At 33.4% G+C, this 25,470-nt stretch overlaps 1 protein-coding gene across 4 annotated transcripts in view; it reads right to left on the bottom strand.

The window, feature by feature from the left end:
- The window catches only part of LOC140153161 (uncharacterized), a 57,950-nt gene extending 37,905 nt beyond the window's left edge, over positions 1 to 20,045 (bottom strand). Inside the window, exons 1-6 of one of the 4 annotated variants that reach the window (XM_072175821.1) lie at positions 19,824 to 20,045; positions 12,317 to 12,516; positions 7,891 to 8,035; positions 3,089 to 3,360; positions 1,330 to 1,471; positions 450 to 625 (exon numbers count right to left, since the gene is read on the bottom strand). In XM_072175821.1, the coding sequence (XP_072031922.1) occupies positions 450 to 625; positions 1,330 to 1,471; positions 3,089 to 3,360; positions 7,891 to 8,035; positions 12,317 to 12,502 (921 nt within the window). In that variant the 5' untranslated portion in view covers positions 12,503 to 12,516; positions 19,824 to 20,045. The remainder of the gene's footprint in view (positions 1 to 449; positions 626 to 1,329; positions 1,472 to 3,088; positions 3,361 to 7,890; positions 8,036 to 12,316; positions 12,517 to 19,823) is intronic. The other 3 variants (XM_072175819.1, XM_072175822.1, XM_072175823.1) reach the window with 3 other exon arrangements.
- Between the last annotated feature and the right edge of the window lie 5,425 nt (positions 20,046 to 25,470).

Genomic DNA, 25,470 nt, shown 5'->3' with positions numbered 1-25,470 from the left:
GTTGAAGGCAAATCTATGATGAGATACATATTGCTCATCCACACACCTGCTTCAGTTATGATTCAATAACTGCAATACATAATGGAAATATAAATGTGACCAGTGGCTTCCTTGACGCATTTCATATAAGATAAACGTATTACCCTGCTGAAATAAACTATTATTTAAGCAAAATATCCAAAATTGGAAAAATATGACCCCAGGCCTTTTAAACATCTCTATTAAGCCATTTGTATGAAACCCAAAAATATCTGAAACAATGGGTCCTCTTATGTTTTCAGAAATCTTTTGCCTTTGCCTTGCTTGAGCATCACATTTGTATTACATCTAACGAAACAAACAATCTAATTCACACTTGAACAAACAATCCAATTCACACTTGTAAACAGTAAGCAACATTATGCAATATAAACTTCCCTAAGGCCCAATATCTATGCCGATACACATACCTCATTGTCCATATCCTCCATACCAATATGTTCACACACAATCTTGAGTTCATCAATATCCAGGAATCCATCTTTTCCCACTCCAACCTCTTCCCAGATGGCTTCAATGGCAGCAACCTGCGATTGGTCTTGAGTTGGAGTCCCTGCATACTGACTTATGGAAGCATTGTTTTGTCCTGCAATCAAAGTACACAATATTGACCAGGTATGAAACATACATGGCATACACACAGGGCATAAACTAGTGGCGCATGATGGGGTACTGATTTGAGGTTCATGACTGCACACCAGTTACTTTGAGTTTTTTAGTATGAAAAATCTAATAAAATCTTATATCAAAGGGATATTCTGAGGTCCAAGTAAAATTAAAATAATTGATACCCGAAAAATAACTGACATAAAGTCGTTAACCTCATTCATAACTGTCACTTTTCATTAAATCTTTTAATTCCATCTGTATCATATTTTCCCTGCTTTAAAAAACATTTTGACTTTTATTGGTTATTATTTCCTAAAAACAAACTGAAAAACTGAATTTACCACTAGCGATCAATTACAATAGCACTGAATCATGGGATATACAAATAAAGCATTTGTACTTTGCATTTTGCTCAAATAGTATATATGTAAGAATTTTAAATGCCATCATTAATCAGACCCCGGGAATCAGACATAACAATAATGCCATACTAATTGATGGGGGCAGGCAATAGTTATGTAACAAAATCATGTTTAAATGTGCACCAAATGACAAACCATCCAAACATACATGTACCATGGCAGTACAGTAATGCAAGGAACCAAATGGGCCTCAATTTGTCTACAAAAAATAAATAAATCATTTACAAATTAATAAATAAACAAACAACAAATGACATACCTTCAGCTTCAAATGTTTCTAGAATACTTGTCCCTTCCCCATCCACTCTTTCTGGAGACAGCGGTTCTTGTGGTACATCTACACCATCAATCACTGGGTCCTGGTCAAAATCAAGTTCCCTTTCAAGATCTAAGGAACCTCCCTGTATAAATAGATAGATATAAACATTAACAATTTCCACCAGGTTTATTAAATGTTACAATATGGGTACATCAGGAAATCTGTTATTATATGTGCAATCATGTGTACAATTAACATTTTGATTCAGTTAGTTTTGACTGACCAATGGCATCCATTTCCTAAATGTTACAAATATTATTAGTCTTTTTTTTTTATGTCGCGCATATCTAGGCATTAACAGCTAAAATCTAGGAGCTAACGCCGACGAAACTTCGGCCAGGCACAAGTGACCTGGTGAACGAAGGGGGTCGCCGTAGATAGCTGGCCGGGGAATTTTTGCAGGACAGTCAAGTGTATCCAACAAACGGGCTTATCACCCTGATCGGAACCGACTGTAATGAGGTCTTTCGTCATGGGTCATCTGGCCCGCCATTACCAGATGAGCCACGGGGAGAGCGGAATTTTTTTTTTTGGTCCTGCGGGGAATTGAACCCGGGACCTCTTGCACCAAAGGCAAAGACCTTAACCAGTGTGCCACACTGCTCCCACTTGACCAGAACATCTTAAAATTCATCAAAATTATTCAAATGGTGTTTATTCTGGAACAAGCACACATCTGCTTATACATTGTACACTAACTGTGTAAATAGTGCTGTATGAATTACATACAGGCAAAACATTTTGAAATATTGTTACCAAATATATAATGAAAATTCAAATATGAAACAAAGACCCAAAAAACATGACCCTAATTTTTCAGATTTTTGGGTCGGTCAAAAAGGGCAATACAAACTTGGAGGGTGCTCAAAATCATGTTTCTACCAAGTACAAACTGGTAAAGTAGATTAAACCCTTGACATTTTCATGTTCTCTCTCTCTGGGTCAGATGGCGCTTTTAGGATTGCGCTGCTGTGGTCTTCACAAGAGTACGCCATCTACTTCTATCAAAAGCCAAACGTGTTGCACCATACATTCCGTGTGATGAAACGTTCTTCACATCATTTGTCCAAGATGTCGATGGACGTCCCCTTCCACGCTGGCCTTCCACTGTACAGCTCTCTGAAGAATCTGCTTCTCAACTCCACCATCCTTTCTTACAATGTTGCCAAAGTAGCGCAATTTCCTCTCAATGATGGACTTTCTGATGTTTAAGTCTGTGCCAATCTTATTCAGGACCCAGATATTTGTCTTCTTGTCTTTCCAAGATACTCCCAACAGCCTCCTATAGCACCACATCTCAAATGCATCTATCTTCTTCCTGTCATTCTTTGTCATTGCCCAGGATTCGCACCCGTATGTAGCAATTGAGAAGACTGTTGCACGGAGTAACCGTACCTTGAGGTTGATTGGTAAACCACGACTCTTCCAGATCTTTGACATACTCTGAGTTGTTGTCCTTGCCATAGCTAATCTTCTTTTGATCTCAGATGTGCTATCACCTTTGTTGTCTATCATTTGAACCCAGGTATTCAAATTGTTTAACCTCCTCGATCTTTTGACCATCTATCACAAAGTCCTCTCCAGTTCCATTTCTATCAATAACCATTACTTTATTTCATGTTATATCCTACCAATTACCAAAATCATTCTTTTAAACAATATACCAAAATGGTCTTTTAAAAAAAATAATATCCCTTACCTGACTTAAGTCATCAGCAAATGACACACTATTTCGTTTACTGAGATGATACCCATGTTCACTTCTATCTCCCTCTCGTTTAGTCCCTCTTGCTTCGCTCTTACTATGGTGGGATTTATCCGGTGGGAGTCCTGCGTAGCTGCTCACATCCGTCTCTACGTCTGAAATATCTGCTGTGTCCACGTTAATGTCCGGTTTGGAACGTCGTCCGTATTTCTTGTTGCCTTTAACATATTTGGGCGACACTTCATCCACGATGTCAGCATCACTTACTGTAAATGTTAGATGGAAATAAAATAATATTTATCTAATCATTTAAGAAACATTTTAAAGAGTAACTACACAATAACATTCAAATACTAAAGTTTTTCACAATAAGTTTGTACCAATATCCTTACGCAAGACAGAAATACGAGTTTCTATATGCCCAGGAACTAGGACAATCCAGATACACACACAAACATTTAAGAAACATTTTAATAAGTCATATAACAACTACACAATTGACATCCAAATACAAAGTTTTTCACAATCAGTTTATACCAAATATCCTTACACAAGACAGAAATACGAGTTTCCATATGCCCAGAAACTAGGAAAATCTGCACACAAGTATCAACTACGAGTAGCTATGACACTAATGAATAGTATTCTAATAATTTCACTGGCAATATCATCAAATTGCGCATCTTCCAGTAATAGCATCTTCATCATCACCACACCTACAGTTAATGCAATATATATACAGATATATATATACACCCATATGGAAAAGCAATATGCCTGAATAATAATGAGTAAGAAATTACGAGAAATATTCAGAATTTCAATTAGTGTATTTGCTATGGATGAGTGCATTTGGATGACTATTTATAAGCACCATTAAAGCCATAAAATCAAAAGGCATTATTATGTAATTGATTAAAGGCACACCTGACTTTGATTGAATCATTTGATTGGTTGAACTAAAATGACAATGTTCATAAAAATAGTGATGTGGTCGACATGCCTTATGTCGACATAATGTCGACGTCGGCACGTATGCCGACATGTCGACATCAAAAAATCATGTCGACAAAAAATTTTTTTTTTTTTTTTTTTTTTTTTAGTTTTTCAAAAATATTTTTGGCCAGAAAAAGCAAGTTATAGGCCCAAACTGACTTGTTATTCAGGTTGAAACCAGAGAAATACTGCTACTAAAAAAAAAAAAAAAAAAAATGCCAATTTTTTTTACAAAGTTGATGAACTTGTACATTTTGATTACCTTTGCTTCTATTGAACAGTCAGGGACACATTGAATTAGTATGCATTGCTAGCTGTTCAATAGAAACAAAAGTAATTCAAATGTACAACTTTTTCCAACTTTGTAAAAAAAATTTGGCATTTTTTTTTTGAGTAGCAGTATTTCTCTGGTTTCCAACCTTGAATAACAAGTCAGTTTGGGCCTATAACTTGATTTTCTGGCCAAAAATATTTTTGAAAATTAAAAAAAATTTTTTTTTTTTTTTTTTTTTTAGAATTTTTTTATGTCGACACACTGTCGACGTCGGTATACGAATTATATCGACATGTCGACAATAAAAAACGGTGCCGACCACATCACTACATAAAAATGCGTCATTAATTGGTAGACAGTTCCTGCTATGTCCACATTACAGCCTGCTTTAAATTTAGCATGGATATCATGCTTATAGATGACTCCTGGATTACGGATTTTTGGATATAATCAACATTTTAAAATGTACATACATGTAGCTATTTTAATTAATGCTGTATAATGTGTACATTATATATTTTTAAGTATTATGTTTAAAAATACTGTTACATGTACATAACATACTGTTATAATGTAAGGTGTGGATGGTCATTTTGTTCACTTTTACACATGAACCAAGTGTTTTTCTATACAGAGGTGCAGTGGCGTGCGCAAAAGGGGGGAGGGGCAGGGGGCATGTTGGTCATTCGGGGGAAATTCGGGGGAAAACGCTAAAACCGCACCTTACACACCTAAATATCAGACTCCATTCGGGGGAACTGAACAACCTGGCCCCACCCCACTTTCAATGTGCTGCGCACGCCACTGCAGAGGTGGAGATATTGTATGTATGCCTGATCATTTTGATTAAAAAAATGACACTAAGTCACATTAATTCATCAATTCAAACATTACAATGTAAGTCAGCATATCCATGTACCATCATATCTGTCAACTTGTGAATGATGATCATCATCCCAACCATTATGATAATCCTCACCCTAACCATAATCTCATAATCCTAACCCTAAAATGGAACCCTAATACTAATCTTTTAGGTGGTGGTATCAAGTCTTGGTCTAAGTATTTCTTTGATTTGCTAAGTACATTAGTACATGTATATTATGTTTTCTGCAGAAATATTTATCAATAGATTCCACCAAGTATTTTAATGAATGAATCCCAACAACTACTTTCTGTACAACCTTCACAGAAGACCTACATCTAATGTAAATGTACAACCATACTGACAATACACTTTTTGTTTCATGTTTTTCTGCAGCAATTTTAAAATTATGATACCAAAGGCAATAATACTACTTTTAACAATTTCAATAACAATTTTTTTTCTCTCTCAGTTTTTCTCAAAAATTTCTTTTCAATATGAATATAATTTACAGGTTTTTTTAAATTGCAAAAGTACATTTTTCATCTCTCTGTAAGGGTTGTTTTTAAGTTATGATATTAGTGTTGTGCATTTATCTTCACATCTAAATTCTAATGCTGATAAATTATTTACCAATTAAACTTTAAAAGGTTTAAGCATTTGTGTTTTGACAGTTTTAATTTGACAGTATTGACACCATGGTGACATATTTCTCCATAAATATATTTTAATGAGGGAGCAATACAACAAGACTGACTAACAGATACATGATGTATGCACCAAACAATTGGTTTGACCTTGCCACTACAGCCGTACAAAGGATATTTATATACTCCCTATCTAAAATATCTGGACGATGACAAAACCACATCTTTCATATATATACATGTGTAACAATGATTTTAATTGAAATCTACACTATGCAAATATCGTCTTATAGCATTTTCTCAACTTGGCAATTTCCAAATACATTTTTGGGTAAAACACTATTTCTAATCCTAATTGTTCTCTGCAAGGATATAATTCATAATGCTACAAATTATGGCTGCACTGGTCAGATCTTTTTTTGGTGGAGTGTATAGTTGAGTGTAGCAATTGTATACATAAGAAGTGCAATGACTGAATTTTGCTATGTTATTCATCACCAGCATGACTGCACGAGTATACAATTCAGATAAGTGGCATTTAGGTTTTTTTTTTTAATTTTCTTTTTGACATTTTTTGGCCGGTGTATAATTTGGCAGTCTTGGTAGGAGCCAAAGCCACAGAAAATTTTTCACAACATATATAAGGCTTTGTTTATATACCAATAATGAATTGTTGATGCATCGATCCTAGCATGAGCAGGTGCAGTTGTATGGTAGTGATAAGTAGTGATTCAGGAAACAACGCATACAGATTTAGTGCATGGGAGGATGATGCTAGTATAAAAGCCTATTCATGAACAAACAGCTGTCACACAATACAACACATCCGTGAAATATTTGAGTTACTATGGTTACCTCAATATTATGTACCATTCCCATAGCATTATAAGTCTTTACACAATATCAGTTTGGGTTTTTGTCTTAATTTTTTTATTTTGCATAACAAACTTTATTACCGTCGAAAATGTCATCGTTTTTCATGAACTTTGATATATCTAAATTAATTTCTTTTAAAAATTAATTTGACTTTTAGCCAGTTAGGCCTAACTCGAACATGTTTTTTGTTAAGTCTCAGTAATTTATTCATTTATTAAATCATATTTTTCATTTACATTAATATGCTTAATTGAATTAAATTAATTTATGTATCTAATTTATATATTCATTTGGTGTTCATTATTTGTGTGGTTATAATTTGCTTTCAAGATTTTTTTATTTAATCTTAAATTTTATTGATTTATTTGCCTCACTGATGTTACTCATTTATAGTGTTTACACATTGATTGCTATATGGGGCATTATTTACCTAAAACAACAAGCTACAACATACTACTATCCACTGCAATTAATTCACACATGATAACATACAAGCTTTTGTGTCACCAGTTTCAAGTCTAACGAACCATACAACACCAGGCATTACCATGCTAAGGTGTCAAATTCACACACTGAGATAATCAGTGAGATACATGTGTGAGTAAACTATTGGGGTGTTGAATTCCAATACTGCCTTTTAAACATCTGCCCATGGTATACAACTTGGTGCCTTCCAAGTTTGGTTGGTAGGTGCCACTGAGAATTTGAAAGTGGACCCATTGCTAATCTAATCTAATCAGGCTTAGCGCCAATATATAAGATCATTCAAATTTCCATAACCTGACCACCTTTTACTGACCACCTTTTCTGTTCATTTTTTCTGATCATCTTTTTTGCCAATTTCATTTTCCATGAATGTGTTTGCTGTAACAGTCATATATCCTTACAAACATTTCTATCTACCGGTATTAACAAGTCCCAGAGAAAAGCTTGTAAATTATCACCCAGCACTTTTTAAATTGCTTTATGGTTTAAGAATCAGATACCACAGGGCTCACAGCAAAAGTTGGTTAGAAAAGGTGGTCAGAAAAAGGTGGTCAGGTTATGGAAACTCTCAGATCCTGCATGCTTTGCAATCAAACAGATACATTGTAAATTAACAGACAAATTTTATGTCAATCACATGTTACAAACTTACCAGGGTTATGATAACTGCTAACACTCCTATCGTCATCATCTCTATCTACATCACTGACACCTCCTATATCATCTAGATCTGTATCAAAGTCTACAGTCGTGGCTAATATATTAACAAATGCTTCTTTAAATGTGTCAAAGTCCACCTGCAAGTACATTAGGAGAAAGAATAAGGGATTTTCACTATAATAATTGAAATATTATCTTTTATTTATCACAACAAACTTATCACTTAAGCGCTGGAACCAGTTTGTAAGCGCTATAGAAGAATAAAATTCGAGGGTTGACAAACAGAAGGCCTTAACTCACTTTTGGCCATTTTGAGATTTTGGTACCAAAATAATCTGTAATACCCACAGATTCTTAAAATCATAAGCCTTAAGGGATCCAAAATGAGCGTTTATTGCGTTTCGACAGTATTTTTTGTGGGACATGAGAGCACCTCAGACCTATCGAATTGCATTATGAATACGAAGCATGTCTTTCTGATATCAAATAATTTTCATATTTTGAAAATCACAATATAATACAAATTTTATGACAAATTATAAAAATTTGATATTTTTCAAATTTTTGATATATAACAGTCCTCGAAGTAAATTATATAAATCGAATGATATATTCTTAAAGTGTATGTAGCAGGGAGGAAAAGCCGACGGTCAATTGAAAATTTTGACCTTTCATATTGAAGATATGGATTTTTTTCCCAAATAGACCTAATTTTTTTGGGTGTTTTGGGAAAAAAAATCCATATCTTCAATAATGAAAGGTCAAAATTTTCAATTGATCGTCGGCTTTTCATCCCACCTACATACACTTTAAGTATAAATCATCAGATTTATAAAGTTTACTTCAAGTACTGTTAAATATCAAAATATCAATTTTAATGATTTGCCATAAAATGTGTATTAAATTGCGAATTTAAAAAAATCAAAATTATTTGATATCAGATTGACACTCTTCATATTCAGAATGCAATTCGATATGTCTGATGTGCTCTAATGTCCCAAAATAAATACTGTCCAAACGTTCATACCCCAGCCCTTAAGGTGGTACTACACCCCTCGATAAATTTGTGTCTATTTTTGCATTTTTCAACTACTAATAACACAGTGGTAATAAAATTATGTATATTATTGGGGCAAGGAATCCAATTACTACACTGGAATTTCAGTGACCCAAGACAGACGGTTCGTTATTTATGATAAGAAATAAGGTACCACTAGGATGTACCTCATTTCCTATCATATATACTGAACCGCTTGTCTTGAGTTACTGAAATTTCAGTGTAGTAATTGGATTTCTTGCCACAATAACATACATAACTTTTGTTACCAGTGTGTTATTATTTTTTGAGAAAAATGCAAAAATAGTCACAAATTGACCACAGGGGTGTAGTACCCCCTTAACTCAATTCAAGATCCTATTCCATCTATAGCACAATAATATTTGGTCACATCTCAATGCAAAATATTATTTTTACTCATTTTTCTCAAAAGGCACTTTTTGAGTTAAGGCCTTCTGTTTGTCAACCCTTGAATTATCATTATTATTTTGACAACTTTTCTTAGCAGCTTACAATAGGAACCTCCCCCCTTCACAATGAGTCAGCCTTCTTTAAAAGACTGACCTTCCACAAATATATTTTTAATTTCATGAGCTCTGACCTATTGTTGGTATTTCAATTAGTGGGCTAATTATCACATTTATTACTTTGTTACACAAAAGTTTAATTACAGCTCAAACTCAATGCTCATCAAGCAATATGACATAATTGTTAAGATAAATATTTGGAAACAGCATAATGTATACAGGAAGAGGTTTATGTTTTCCACGTAGAGTGTATTATGTGATATTGTGTGATATTGTTGGGCACTTTCATAATCAAAAAGCTCTTAAAATAGATCTTTTTTAAATATACACTTTCATTTTGACATTCACAAATGTTTACAACTTTCTTTAAACATATTCTTATAGAATTCAGGAAATGAAAAAATAAACAAATAAAGGAAGGGAGAAAGGAAGGGAGTAGAAGGATTTAAAGAAGGAAAGAAAGAAACAACTTAAAATTAAAAAAAGAAAGGAAGATATAAAGGCAAGCTATAGAAAAGGTTGCCTGAACGTTTAAATATCAGGTTATCTTGCTGAAAAATGTTCTATCATGACAATATAGTTTGCAATAACATTTTGACAACATTTTAACAATGTTATTTTAGTGTTTTCCCCTATAAAACATTTTCTAAACCTAATATAACCTGACATTTAATGTTAAAATGTTTTGACCAAAACAAAATCTGTTTAAAAATGTTTTAAAAACTTTTTGTGTCTGCAGGGATGTTACTCTACAAAAACCTCAATTCTCTTCACACTCTTAATCCCTATGTACACATCCAATTTCTCACTGGATGTACTCTGGAGCTACTCCGGATTACCTCCAGGGCTACTCTGTAGCGGTGTACCGTAACGCGAGTCAAAAATCCGTGGACTACTCCTATCCGGTTTTCCACGGTGTACCTCCCGTAGAGACAGACTATAGCGCAGTACCTCTAGAGGTACTCTGTAAAAAAATGCGTGATGATCTGTTGCCAGATTTAATGCTATTTTCTCAATTTAGCTTTATTGTATGCTTTTATTAGGCTATATTAGGGAGTTTTGTTCTTTCTTTCTTTTATTATTTTTCAAATATATGTTAATAATATAATAACAGAAAATAATAAACAAGTAAATAGGCCTACATAAATACATAAACAAGTTCAGAAATAAGGAAGTAAGTAAAATTAATGATGTAAATAATTGACTAAATAAATAATATCAATGAATAAACAAGTAAATAAATAGGTAATTAAATTAACAAGTAAAAACTACACAAATAAGAAAGTAAATAAGTAAACATGTGCATTATTTAGGCCTAAATTTAAAAAAAATGAATAGTACTCGTAGGCCTAGGCCTATGTAAAATAAACTTTGGTTGTTATTTAGCTTTTTAATTTGATTACCTGTTTGCTTACTTGTTTTTTCATTTGTTTGAGTAGGCCTGCATTTTGTATGTTTTTAAGCATTTTTCTTTGCATATTATACTTGAATGATTGGTCATTTTATAGCTAATATTTATTTTAGGACCCCACAATTTATTATTAATTTTATATTTATTATTTCTTTATATGTATTATATTTTACTTATTTACTATTTAATTGTTTAGTAAGTTATTTAAATATTTACTTTTTACTAAGTGACCAATCATTCAAGTACTATAATAAGCAAAGAAAAAATGTTTAAAAAACAAACAAAATACGGCCTACTCAAACAAACGAAAAAACACATATCAAACAGGTAAGTCAAATTAAAAGATGAATAACAACCAAGTAAAAAAATATGAAAACTGTGAATAACATAAATGAAAGATGAAAGACTAGTAGGCCTAAGGCCTAGCCAAACGAATCAAAACCAAACTGTATTGCAAGAAGTATATTATAGGCCTATAGGCCCACGCCTTGCAACAGTAAAGTAAATGCGGTGCAAAATGTTAGGAAAACAGCGTAAAAACAAGAAATTCAAGAAGTATAAATTATGAGTAAATTTTAACTGTAATAATAAACCCGGGTACGGTAAATAAACAAACAACATGAGAAAGTGGAACCGCGAACCGCAGTAATGGGAGTATGCACACAGGAAAACAACGTCACACAAGCATCTCAAGTTAGCAAAACTAAAAACATAACAAGGAACACAAAATTAAATAATGATTAAAAATGATGTACGAAGAAGTCGTACTGGTACTGTCGTTAAACAAAAGAACACGTTTCTACAAAGGAAACAACCACTAATATAAAGAGAAACAAAATGTCTCCGTGACATCGGCAAGTGATTCTCGCTCCGTCATGACGCCCTATGCAAACGTGCAAACATGGTCAATCAATTAATCAAAACAACAAATGTTCGCTTTGCTAAAAATAGCTAGGTACGCGCACTAGTACGCGGCCGATTACGCGTTAGGTGAGTTGTTTACCGCTGCCGGTCAGTGACCCGCTTGGCTGCGGTTGTACACGAGCTGACTTCGTGTTACTCCAGGGTTGGCTCGTGGCTGACAGCTATCAGATGTACTTCAGAGTAGCTTCTTAAGAGTACCTTTGGAGTAGCTCTGATATGGCGTATATAGAAGTTGGCACTAGTGTAGCACAGGAGTTGGCTTCTAGACAGACAATGGATGGAGTAACAGCGAAGTAGCTCTGATATGGTGTATCCACGATGGGTTTGCTAAGGTGTAGCTTCTTCGAAGTAGCTTCAGAGTAGCTCTTTTAAGGTGTAGCTTCAGGGCTACACCAGGTGTAGCCGCGAAGGTAATCTGCCGCGGTGGTAAACCGTGAATGAGAATCTGGATGTGTATGTACAATGTAGTATAAAATTCACATGTTGCGTCATATCTTACCAGTCCTCCAGTACTGTCCCCAAGTAATTCCCCAATTAGTTGTTCAGCTTGGTCCTGCAATTGTAATGAGTTGCATAATTCCAGTAAGCCATCACGATTTAGCGCGCCATTACCTTCGGTGTCACATTGGTCAAACACTTCACGCAGCTGCCCTACATAGTCGTCTTGGTCTTGGTCCTCATCCATGGCGGAAGTCTAAACTATTTGAAAGAAAAGAACGAAAGTGTTAGTATTTGAACATGAACATGATTGGAAGAAGATTATTGTCATCATTTTAATTTCTTTGGTCACTATTTTTTGTGGTACCCGAGAGCACATCAGACACACCAAATTGCATTCTGAATGTATGTGGAACGTCCTTCTGATATCAAATAATTTAGATTTTTTGGAATTTGTGATACAATTCAAATTTCATGGCAAATATTAAAAATTTGATATAAGAAGGACATTCCTCATAGATTTAAAATTTATGTAATTTTTTGTGACTGACAATGCGCTCTCAAGCTAGTCGCTATCCATTACAGAATAAGAATTGAGTTTGTTTCCTTCAAAATATGACGGCAATGTAATTTTTAGGGATAACAAACATTGATATGGAATGACACACCATTACTGTATAAATGTACATATAACTGAAAATTAAACATGTACTTAATGTGTACAGCTGTAGCAACACTGTTTTGCAGTGCACAGTACATTTTTTCTAGGCAAAGTTATGTAATTTATAAGTTTTAGTGGCATGCAAATTAAATGCATAAATACTTCAAGAAAATAAGACGTGAATAAATAAAGCTATCAATTATTATTATTACTATTATTATATTGTTATTATTAATATTATTGGTATTCATGAAATTCAATTACATGTGCCTGCCAATCTGTGTTTTTTTTCTCAAGTTTAGAGCTAATCCGTTCACAGTTTGTCACACAATGTAGACTTTAAGTTTAATTAACAAGCCTTCTTTCACAGAAGCTTGAAAAGCAAAGTAAACAGACAATATAGAGAAGAAAGGTGTGACAAACTCAATCATTTAAAATACTTGTGTACACACACCTTTTAGGTACATGGGATCTTGGACCAGTAATTGCTACAATGAAGGTACAGTGTTGACATAAATGTACTTGGTTTTCAAGTTGAATTCCATGACACCCCCTATGGAAGACATGACTTGAATCTCCCACACAGGGAGTGTAGATTCCAAATGGAGTCACCCATTTACGTCTAATGCACACTCCCTGTGTGGAAGATTAGGGCCATTAGCCAAGTTTCTAAATACCTCTATTTGGATAATGGTGTTACAAAGTCCTTTTCAGACTGAATGGGTTTAAAACAAGTAAGTTTGAAAACCACTATATTAGCGAGGATAGTACAGAAGAAAAACACCCCTTTCCTATGAAACCAAGATATTTCAGACCCCTAGCACAAATACATGTGGTTTTTAAAAAATTTTTCAAACCACCAACAATTTGGGTTTCTATTAATGCGCATGCTTACAGGTATTTTTCTGAGTGCCCCCCCCCCCACCGGACAACAACATTCATGTTTTCATTCTTTAACATCATGGTAAGATCTCTTGGAATACAAGGTACTTGAGTTGAGAACATTGTATAATCATTCATAATCTCCATCATGGCCTCTTTGGGAATAAAAATGTTGACATGTAGACTAGGCACTGCACATTATTTGTCAAACAACAAACTATACACAATTCATTAAATCCACTCACATCCCTATGTTGGTAGCATATTACAATAAAATCATTCACAAAGATTGATTTGTTCTGGTACAGATCTTTCATTTCACAGTAAAAGTCCTTTTAAAAATAGCACGCCTGCTGATTGTATATTATGTTATATCCCATTTGTCATTCAATACATTGATTTTTTGTGAAAAGTTTGACCATGCATGGGGTGTAAGAATGTTCATTGACGTCTTATATTGAATCGATTGATTAAGTAATTTACATGTTATCTACTGTTTTCCTGATCTTATTAAAATGGTATAAGAAATGGATTTAGAAATGAATGAATGAATCTATATCAGGTAGACATAGGAACCATTATAAACAAAATAAAAGACACAAATCAAAAATAACCAAAACAATGAAATACCGGTAAACTTGTACTCCAGGGTAATTCCACAAAATATTTCAGAATGGACCAATGAGGTATTATTTGAAAAATACAATAGATTAATAATTTTGTGTACATGTTTTTTTCTTCTTTTTTATAGTACCAGCCTTCAAAGTTACCATGGCAACTAGTGTGATTTTGCAGGTTTTGGATGTGTCAAATTTAAATTACAATTTTTCACTTAAGGATACGATACATGATTTACCGACAAGTGACTCATTTCGGAATGCGATCATGAATTTTGAAGAAAAAAAAAGTTTCCACAGGCTTCGTTGGGATTCAACCAGCTATTCGAACTTCCTGTGATTACGCGTCTAGCGCTTTACCGCTCGGCCACGGTGGCAGTTGAGTGGAGGAGTGTAATGATAAATGATAAATCTCATAATGCCATCTTTAGCCTTTTGTTTACTAAAAAAGACGCATTTTGTAAAGATAGATTAGCCGCTTTATGCATAAAGAGCACAAACGCTTTGGGAAAGGTTTCAAACAAATAATAAAGACACTGATGTGATGATGAAATTGCATAAGTCGGGAAATATTCATGCCGCAATGTTTTGTTTTGGTTTTAGGAATTTGACCTTAAAATTTACGACTTCATGACATTATCATTCAAATCAACAAAAGATATTTCAACAGTATATGGCCTCATTCTTTCTCTAGAATGTTTTGTACATGTATGTGAAATAGCTTCAACAATGGTTCGCTGCATAATGGTAAAAACAGCCTTGACCTAAAAATGGGCAAGAGGTACCATATTTACCGATTCAGGCTAAATTTAAAATTGATATAAAACGTTTGTTTTTTGATCGATTACAAAAATTTATTTTTGTCATATAAAGAAATTGTGTCTGGCGTGAATTACACCACAGTTTTTTTTATTCTTAGGGCTCTCTCTTCAAATAATTTTTTAAATGATAGAGTGAATCCCTGGCCCTCTATAATTATGCACAAAAGATCGAAGTCCCCTTAAGGTGGTACTACACCCCCTGATAAATTTTGTGACTAATTTTGCATTTTTCTCAAAAAATAACTACACACTAGTAACACAAGTTATGTATATTATCTACATGTAGGAATCCAATTCCTTCACTGAAATTTCAGTGATTCAAGATAAGTGGTTCATTTATATGTTAAGAAATGAGGTACATTCTAGCGGTACCTCTTTTCTTATCATTGTCTTGTCTTGAGTCACTGAGATTCCATTGTAGTAACTGGATTCCTTGCCCCTATAATAATTAATATACATAACTTTTGTTACCAGTGTGTTATTATTTTTTGAGAAAAATGCAAAAATAGTCACAAATTTATCAGGGGGTGTAGTACCACCTTAAAGAAACCCAAAAGAGCTGAAATGTTGTTGGCCAGATTATCAAATTATTTAGTTTTGTACTGACACAGAAACACATCAAATTACTGTAGGGCTGCTAAGAATACGCAATTGCGTTATTTGCGCCGCAATTTGCGTATTTTGGCTCCAATTGCGTTTTTTGACATTTTTGAAAAAATCTATAAAAAATTTTTTTTTTTTTTTTTTTTTTTTTTGATTTTAATTTTTTTTTGCGGATTTGGAGAGTCACTGGACCTAACATCAAGTGCTACCATCATTAATAAAAAAAAAAAAAAAAAAAAATTGGAAAAAGATACAAAAAATTACAAGTTTGTATCCAAATGGGACCAATTTGTAACTTGTGTTCACTTCAAAATCTATCTAAGATACAGACTTGTGTACAAAACCAATGCATTTTTATATCTTCAATAGACTATGCAGTGAACACAAGTTACAAATCGGTCCCATTTGGATACAAACTTGTAATTTTTTGTATCTTTTTTCCAATTTTTTTTTAAATCAGCCACAAATGATTGCAGTACCTCACTCAAGGTAAAGGGACTCTCTAAATCCGCAAAATATTTTTAAAAAACGCAATTTTTTATTTTTTTTATTTTTTTATTATCTTAATTTTTAAATTTTTAATTTTTTTCAATTTTTTTTAATGATGGTAGCACTTCATGTTAGGCCCAGGGACTCTCCAAATCCATGAAAAAAATTAAAAATCGTAAAAAAAAAAAAAAAAAAAATTTTTTTTTGATTTTGCGTTTTTGGCGGGAAATCGCGGATTTTTGCGTTTTTGGAAAATCGGGGTGCGTTTTTGGCCTCCAAAATCGCGTATTCTTAGCAGGCCTAAATTACTGGAATAAGTCATTTGTGGTAATTTTTCACTAGGGGGAAAGGGTGACTCTCTCCCACAAATGGCATATCAACAAAAACCAATTTTACACCCCTAAATGGTATAGCGCATATACAACAAACTACCGGTACTATAAATGGTGTTAACAGGACTTTTGCTAATTTTAGACTTTAAAACACCAAACATGCTGGAAGCACAACTTGCCCACAGACACAGAGATAAATTATTTCTTTTCAAAGCAAGATAAATCGACCAAGAATATTTTTTCCCAACTTATTTCAAAGTCACCCACAAATAATATACCAACCCTTAAAAAAGGATTGGGCTGTTAAGGGGGTACTACACCCCTGTGGTAAATTTGTGACTATTTTTGCATTTTTCTCAAAAAATAATAAAACACTGGTAATAAAAAATATGTATATTATTGGGGCAAGGAATCCAATTACTACACTGAAATTTCAGTGACTCAAGACAAGCGGTTCAGTATATATGATAGGAAACGAGGTACATGCTAGTGGTACCTTATTTCTTATCATAAATAACAAACCACTTGTCTTGGGTCACTGAAATTCCATTGTAGTAATTGAATTCCTTGCCCCTATAATATACATAACTTTTGTTACCACTGTGTTATTAGTTTTTGAGAAAATTGCAAAAATAGACACAAATTTATCGAGGGGTGTAGTACCCCCTTAAAGAAAGACCCCTAAAGCGGGGCTACCTTATGAAAAAGTACCCTCTTTAAAAAAATAAAGATGTAGACACCACTGTGTGGTGAAAATTGACCCCTTTTATATGCTTTTCTTGGATGGGTGCATAGAAAGACAACATGATTGACCACCTGGGATTGTCAGTGTACATCTGACCCAAAATATTTTTTTTTAATAAGTAAAATATTTATGACTGATGCAAAAGAAACTTGATGTTGGAAACATGATTCAAATGAAAGCCAAAGTGCTAGTTTCAGAATTTGAGAGAAAAACAGGGGGGTGTCAAAAATATGTACATGGTATGTACAATCTTTTGTATTTGAAATTCCATCATGCATTGGAAGGTTATTTTGTCCAAAAAGAAGGTTTGGCAATAGTCAAAACATCAAGATATCCTGGTATGATATAGTGAAAGTAAGTCCATTGCACATTGTACAAAACAATCAAGATTGCTGCTTACCCCCTTAAAATTTACAATACATTTTCTAAATAGGGTTATTTTTAAGATATCATTTGGAGCAAATATGCTCTTCATTTACTATAGTTTACTTTTGCTACAAATCAAAAAAAATTATACCACCAGTCTCATAATTACTGCATAGCCCCGAAGGGATTTTTTTAAAATTATACGTCAATAAGATTATGCTTAGTCTATAGTAATATTTGCTCAGGACGCCCTCAATTTTTTTTCAAAGCTCTGAAACTTGAACGGAATCTAGTTAAGGTGGTACTACACCCTTTGATAAATTTGTGACTATTTTTGCATTTTTCTCAAAAACTAATAAAACACTGGTAACAACAGTTATGTATATTATAGGGGCAAGAAATCCAGTTACTACATTGGAATTTCAGTGATTCAAGACAGGTAGGTATTGATTTATTAATCAAATATTGGTTTCCCTCATTTTTGACTGTAACTCCACAACTGTTGTCTGTGCTGAAATAAACATTTCCAGTGCAGTAGTTGTAGGCCCTATAGTCCTTGCCCCTATAATATACATATCTTACTTGTCATCAATGCGCTATAATTTTTGAGAAAAATGCAAAAATAGGCACAAAATTGGCCAGGGGTGTAGTACCCCCTTAATGTGAAATACCAATTCTGAATCTTAATGTGAAGCACCAACTCTGATGTGATGCAGGTACCCATTTATTCAGAGGATAACATCCAGATCAAGAACTACTTTGCTATTAAAAATACATATATGATCAGAATATTCTTCAAACTGATATCTGACCACAGACCTTGGAAGGCCCATGATGTCACATTGCCCATGTAAATCTACATTGTAATCAGATGGTCATATCAACATTTCTATCACAAAATTTACTTGCAAAATCTAGCTATGAATTTGCTCACCGATAACCTCATTACCGGGTACTTGCTCACATTAATGATAGGCCTCTGGAATGAAAATAGCAATTTTCTTTCATTTTACCTCATTTGCTCGGATCAAAATTAAAAAGGCACATATCTGATATTGACAACATTTAGTGTTTAATAAATATAAATAAAAATCCATCTTGTGATTTTTGGAAATTAATAATTTAAATGAAACTCATGAATGATGAAACTGTGCGTTGGTCCATATAGTGTACCAGAACCCCGGACCAGAACGGCGTGTACGCAGTGTAAGGCATTTCATTTCATTTTCATTTCAATTTTATTTATACACGGAAAAGCCCAGATCAGCCCTTGAGCTGGTCTTCCCTGGGGCCGTGTTGCTACATGTATATAAATTTACATGTTACATTACATCATTAATCAAGGATATTAAAAGTAAATGGAAATACAAAACAAGTATAAAAACTATATATGACAAAGTGATATAAATTAAGCATACAAAGCAAGTACAATTGACAAAGTAATAACCAAAAGCAAACATTTAGGCAAAGTTCAATTCATAATTACAGTAAAGCAATCTCCTGAACGCAGCAGGTCTATCACACAACTGTGCTTCAGCTGAGAGATCGTTCCATAGATGAGCACCCCTGTATGAAAGACTGCGTTTCTTAAAGTTATTTGAAGGAAAAGGAACATCAAAAGGCACGTGTATACTTTCTTCTGTTCCGCGCTATATTCGTGTGTGTTTATTGCGGAGCCACTAGCGTTCACAGTGTTCCAGTTTGGCCAAGAAATACTTTTTAAGTATTTGATTATAGAGGCTATTTAAATTTTAATACTGTCATGACTGTACAAGTATATCATATCATGGCTACACACACATGCACAGAAAACAGACACGACACATGAGACAGTGGTCAGTGCAATGGCAATGCCACCAAATCATGAAATGCAATGAGGTTGGGAAATATATACAATTGTTTTGTTTAGATCACTTGACTTGTCTGTATCAAACTCATCGTTAAATTCAATGAGTTCCCCGCTGCCAGTGAAGAGGCTGCACTGTAAATATATGATGTACAAACAAGTACCGTATAAAATTGTACCTGCTTCAGAATTTTAAGCTTACCTACCTTTTTACGCGCTGCTAGCTAGCTGCGGTGAATCGCTTATTTTATCACATTATTCTTGTTTTGATGATGTCTTCTTTATTCCATAAATTCAAGCATCAGATAGGGAGGACGATGAAGGAACGCCCCAAACATCAAATTATTCTATAAAAGCTGGCATTCCGACTTCTGTGAGTCATGAATTCATCAGTAGGTGTTAACGAACGCGTCTCCCGTTGTTGTGGTATCGATCGACAGGTCAATCAATTATGATCACGTGACTGATGGCAAAAATCTAGACTTCCTTGCAGTCTTGTGTGAATGATCGTAATATCTCCTGATCACGGAGAAGACTGAGAAACGACTAGAATCCACCTGTCGCTCAAAAAGTTTCCTGCTATAAATCCCCACCATGTATGTGTATGAGATGGGCAGCTATGGGTGGGGGTTTTCGGGCAGGGGGAAGGGGAATACTTTATTGACATGGTTGATATTAGCCCGGAATATTTCAAGACCAAAACATTATAAAGTGACATTTTTTGCATGCTCTTACCATGGAGGATAAATAAATTTATATACCGTACCTCCATGCTCTGACTGGTCTACTGTTTCTTGCACGAGTATTTTTGTGGGGGTCTGTGACTACAATTGGGCCAAATTTGGACAATTCAATAACCCCCCCTGGAAAAAATCTGGTGCCACAATGCGCGGGTGTGCCTGCGGGATGTTCTTTGGAAATGTGTGAAAATGAGGATAGTGTAAAAACAACTTAGGCTGTAACTATTTAAAAAAAATAAGATTCAGTGATTTGCTCATCCAGAGGCCCATAAAAATTAATGAGTAAAAATTGAGATTTAAAGCAGTAAAGTGTGATTTGCATAAAGAACAGATTCCTATTTAAATGTGTGTTTTCACTGATCACACTATCCCCTCTGCATTATCCCCTTTTAATTTTGAGCCAAACAAATGAGGTATAATAAAAAAATTGCGATTTCATTCCTGCAAGTTTATTTGGGGGGGTCTGATAAATTAAAAGGTTATATGTGACGTGTCATATCAAAAGGAGACACTTTTGGGCAGGTTATCAATTTTGAGGTTTTTACATAGCTTAAATATAGAGATATTTTGCTCCACAATGCCGTTTTCCCCAATGAAATCGGACATTCCTAAGCGAAGATATCGAGTTTGTAAGTTGTGGTATTACAAAATTGGAAATTGAGATATCGGCCTTTTAAAATATTATTGACAATGTTGAGAGTAGGATTTACCTTGAAAAATGTCTCAAAAAATACAAGATGTCAGTTATATTCCGGTCTGAAACTATCAGACAATATTTTTTACAAAAATAACATCACAAATTCGCAACAAACCCAAATTGTGAAAAAATACTCTCCGGGCAGATTTTTGGCTTTTTCTCCATTTACGATCCTGCTCAAAAGTGTCTCCTTTTGACATGACACGTCACATATATCTGATACGACGGTGAACACTAGCATTTTGTGAGGAAAAATAAGAATGGTACAATATTGCTTTTTAATATTTTAAAAAACAGTCATACATCACATGACACCACACTTTCAAATATTTTTGGCAAATGATTGCTTTATTACAAATTAAGAGCTATATCATTGAAGAAAACACAAAGGCAAGTATTGATGATCATTTTAAAATGCTTGTTATCTTTCGAGACCATACAAAGTGGAAACTTGTCTAATAAAAAATTCACAAATATACTCTCAGTGAGACTAAATTGGTTCAGATGGGGGATTCTGACACATATCATAAAGTGTGCTGAGGCTGTAAAGTGTGCCGAGGCTAGTGGGTTTATACCCTTTTTTCTAAAACAGGCTTCTAGACCAATAATATCTCATTGAGGGTCCACTTTTCAATTCTTATACAGGGCAAACCAAAAAGTACCATAGAGCCATATTTATTTTAGAACCAAGATGAACTTTTCAGATGTTGAAATTTGCTATGAATGTTAGATTCAGCAGTAACCAAGTGTGACAAGAAAATGGCATTAATAGTTTTTTATGAACCTTTTACTTATATGAACTTTTTAAAGCGATATTTAACTTAAATTTGTGCGTGCCACGTACCCGTATTTTGAATGAGACTACGCAATATGGTCCAACATTGAATTGGGGGAGTGGGGGGCAGAGATATACCAAAAGACATGCAAAGTGTGCCAAGCTTTTTTCCTGGAAGTAGACCAAGGTAACTGTTCTAGTTAAGTCCCCTTCAATTGCCACACATTTCCACTGGACACTTGAAAAACCCACCTAGCAATCTGTTCATTCTGTTATAACCCTAGCAGAAATTCTATACAGCAAGAAGTGTATCAAAAGTGTATCAAAGTGTATTAAAACTGTATCAAACAGCAATTTAATACAGTTTTGATATACAAAGGGTGTATTGAAAATGTATCAACTGAAAATATAAGGTATCAAAACTGTATCAAATACCACCTAACTGTATCAAAAATGTATCAAAAGTGTATCAAATTTGAACTTAGTTAATTTTGGCCATGCTTGTGGTGTATCAAAAGTGTATCAAAGTGAACTTTTCGGTGCTAGATGTATATCAAAAGTGTATCAAATTGGACTTAGTCAAATTCTGGCTGCATACAGTGTATCAAAAGTGTATTAAATTGGACTTTGCCTGTTTTTTAGTGTATGTAAAGTGTATCAAATTGAACTTAGTTAATTTTTGGTGTCTAGAGGTATATCAAAAGTGTATCAAATTGGACTTAGTCAAATTCTGGCTGCATACAGTGTATCAAAAGTGTATTAAATTGGACTTTGCCTGTTTTTTAGTGTATCAAAAGCGTATTAAATTGGACTTAGTTTATTTTGGGTGGCTAGAGGTATATCAAAAGTGTATCAAATTGGGCTTTCATAAACTGACCTTTTGTAGTGTATCAAAACTGTATCAATAACTGATCACATGTCTAGATAATGACTCATCATTTTCAAATTTGCCCATGTGGCATGTATGCAGTTAACACCAGGATTTGCATTTGGAAATGTACTGTATTTTAGAGCAAATTATGGTGTTTTATTTATCATGATGACGATACAAACATGCTTGTAGACTGCACATTAGGTTACAATGTAGTTGTAATCAGGGACTGTGATTAAAGAGGAAATATCTGACTTTGTTCTGATAAGGTAAGCTTACTATATATTATATATAGGGCCTCAATGTATATGTATTAAGCATGAATATAGCACATGCCTGTATAGTAGATGTTATTGGTAGCCTTTTTGTCTCTTTATTGAGGGTAACAACTTCAGTGACAAACACTGCATTCCAAGCAGGCCTTCTGATGTATGTATGTTCCATTTTGGTTGGGTTTTGCTTCTTTTTTGCAAGACTTTCTCACACATTTATCCTATTGCGTTGTAATTTTGAACGTTGATAGGGGAAAGTGCATTGAGCTGCTCCGTGATGGGGGAAAGTGCTAGAGGTCAGCATTAGCAGTAGAGGGCAGTGTTGAATTTGAGCTTGATTAGACTAATTTCAAAATTTGACCTTTGACCCCTTCACTTTGGGGTCATTAATGTTTGCAAATATGTTTAGATCATGTACGGATAATTCTTGTTGAATTTGAGCTTGATTGGACCAATTTTGAAATTTGAAAAACTGTATCAAAAGTGTATCAAAACTGTATCAAAAGTGTATAAAAAACTGTATCAAAAGTGTATCAAAAACTATCAAAAGTGTATCAAAAAACTATCAAAAGTGTATAAAAACTGTATCAAAAGTGTATCAAAAACTATATCAAAGGTGTATCAAATGGCATGTATCAAAAATAGGGCGGTCCAGCTGGCCAGCATTAGAATTGGAACGCTGATTTGATACAGTGACATATTTGATACACTTTTGATATAATTATGTATAAAATGTGTATAAAATGAAAGGATAAGAATTTCAATGCTAATTTGATACAGTTTAAATTGGCACGCTGATTTCATACAGTGACATATTTGATACACTTTTGATATAATTATGTATGAAATGTGTATGAAATGAAAGGATCAAAATTTCAACGCAAATTTGATACAGTTTAAATTGGAACCCTCATTTGATACAGTAACATATTCGATACACTTTTGATATAAATTATGTATGAAATGTGTATGAAATGAAAGGATAAAAATTTGAACGCAAATTTGATACAGTTTAAATTGGAACCCTGATTTGATACAGTAACATATTCGATACACTTTTGATATAAATTATGTATGAAATGTGTATGAAATGAAAGGATAAAAATTTGAATGTTAATTTGATAGTTTAAATTGGAACGCTGATTTGATACAGTTACATATTTCATACACTTTTGATATAATTATGTATGAAATATGTATGAAATGAAAGGATAAAAATTTGAACGCAAATTTGATACAGTTTAAATTGGAACCCTCATTTGATACAGTAACATATTCGCTCCGCTTTTGATATAAATTATGTATGAAATGTGTATGAAATGAAAGGATAAAAATTTGAACATAAATTTGATACAGTTTAAATTGGAACCCTCATTTGATACAGTAACATATTCGATACACTTTTGATATAAATTATGTATGAAATGTGTATGAAATGAAAGGATAAAAATTTGAATGCAAATTTGATACAGTTTAAATTGGAACCCTCATTTGATACAGTAACATATTCAATACACTTTTGATATAAATTATGTATGAAATGTGTATGAAATGAAAGGATAAAAATTTCAACACTAATTTGATACAGTTTAAATTGGAACCCTGATTTGATACAGTTACATATTTCATACACTTTTGATATAATTATGTATGAAATGTGTATGAAATGAAAGGATAAAATTTGAACGCTAATTTGATACAGTTTAAATTGGAACGCTGATTTGATACAGTTACATATTTCATACACTTTTGATATAATTATGTATGAAATATGTATGAAATGAAAGGATAAAAATTTGAACGCAAATTTGATACAGTTTAAATTGGAACCCTCATTTGATACAGTAACATATTCGATACACTTTTGATATAAATGATGTATGAAATGTGTATGAAATGAAAGGATAAAAATTTGAATGCAAATTTGATACAGTTTAAATTGGAACCCTCATTTGATACAGTAACATATTCGATACACTTTTGATATAAATTATGTATGAAATGTGTATGAAATGAAAGGATAAAAATTTGAACATAAATTTGATACAGTTTAAATTGGAACCCTCATTTGATACAGTAACATATTCGATACACTTTTGATATAAATTATGTATGAAATGTGTATGAAATGAAAGGATAAAAATTTGAACGCTAATTTGATACAGTTTAAATTGGAACCCTGATTTGATACAGTAACATATTCGATACACTTTTGATATAAATTATGTATGAAATGTGTATGAAATGAAAGGATAAAAATTTCAACACTAATTTGATACAGTTTAAATTGGAACCCTGATTTGATACAGTTACATATTTCATACACTTTTGATATAATTATGTATGAAATGTGTATGAAATGAAAGGATAAAATTTGAACGCTAATTTGATACAGTTTAAATTGGAACGCTGATTTGATACAGTTACATATTTCATACACTTTTGATATAATTATGTATGAAATATGTATGAAATGAAAGGATAAAAATTTGAACGCA

This window comes from Amphiura filiformis, chromosome 5 (assembly GCF_039555335.1).
Source record: "Amphiura filiformis chromosome 5, Afil_fr2py, whole genome shotgun sequence".
NCBI classification, from domain to species: Eukaryota; Metazoa; Echinodermata; class Ophiuroidea; order Amphilepidida; family Amphiuridae; genus Amphiura; species Amphiura filiformis.
This window is presented reverse-complemented; position numbering and strand designations above follow the sequence as displayed.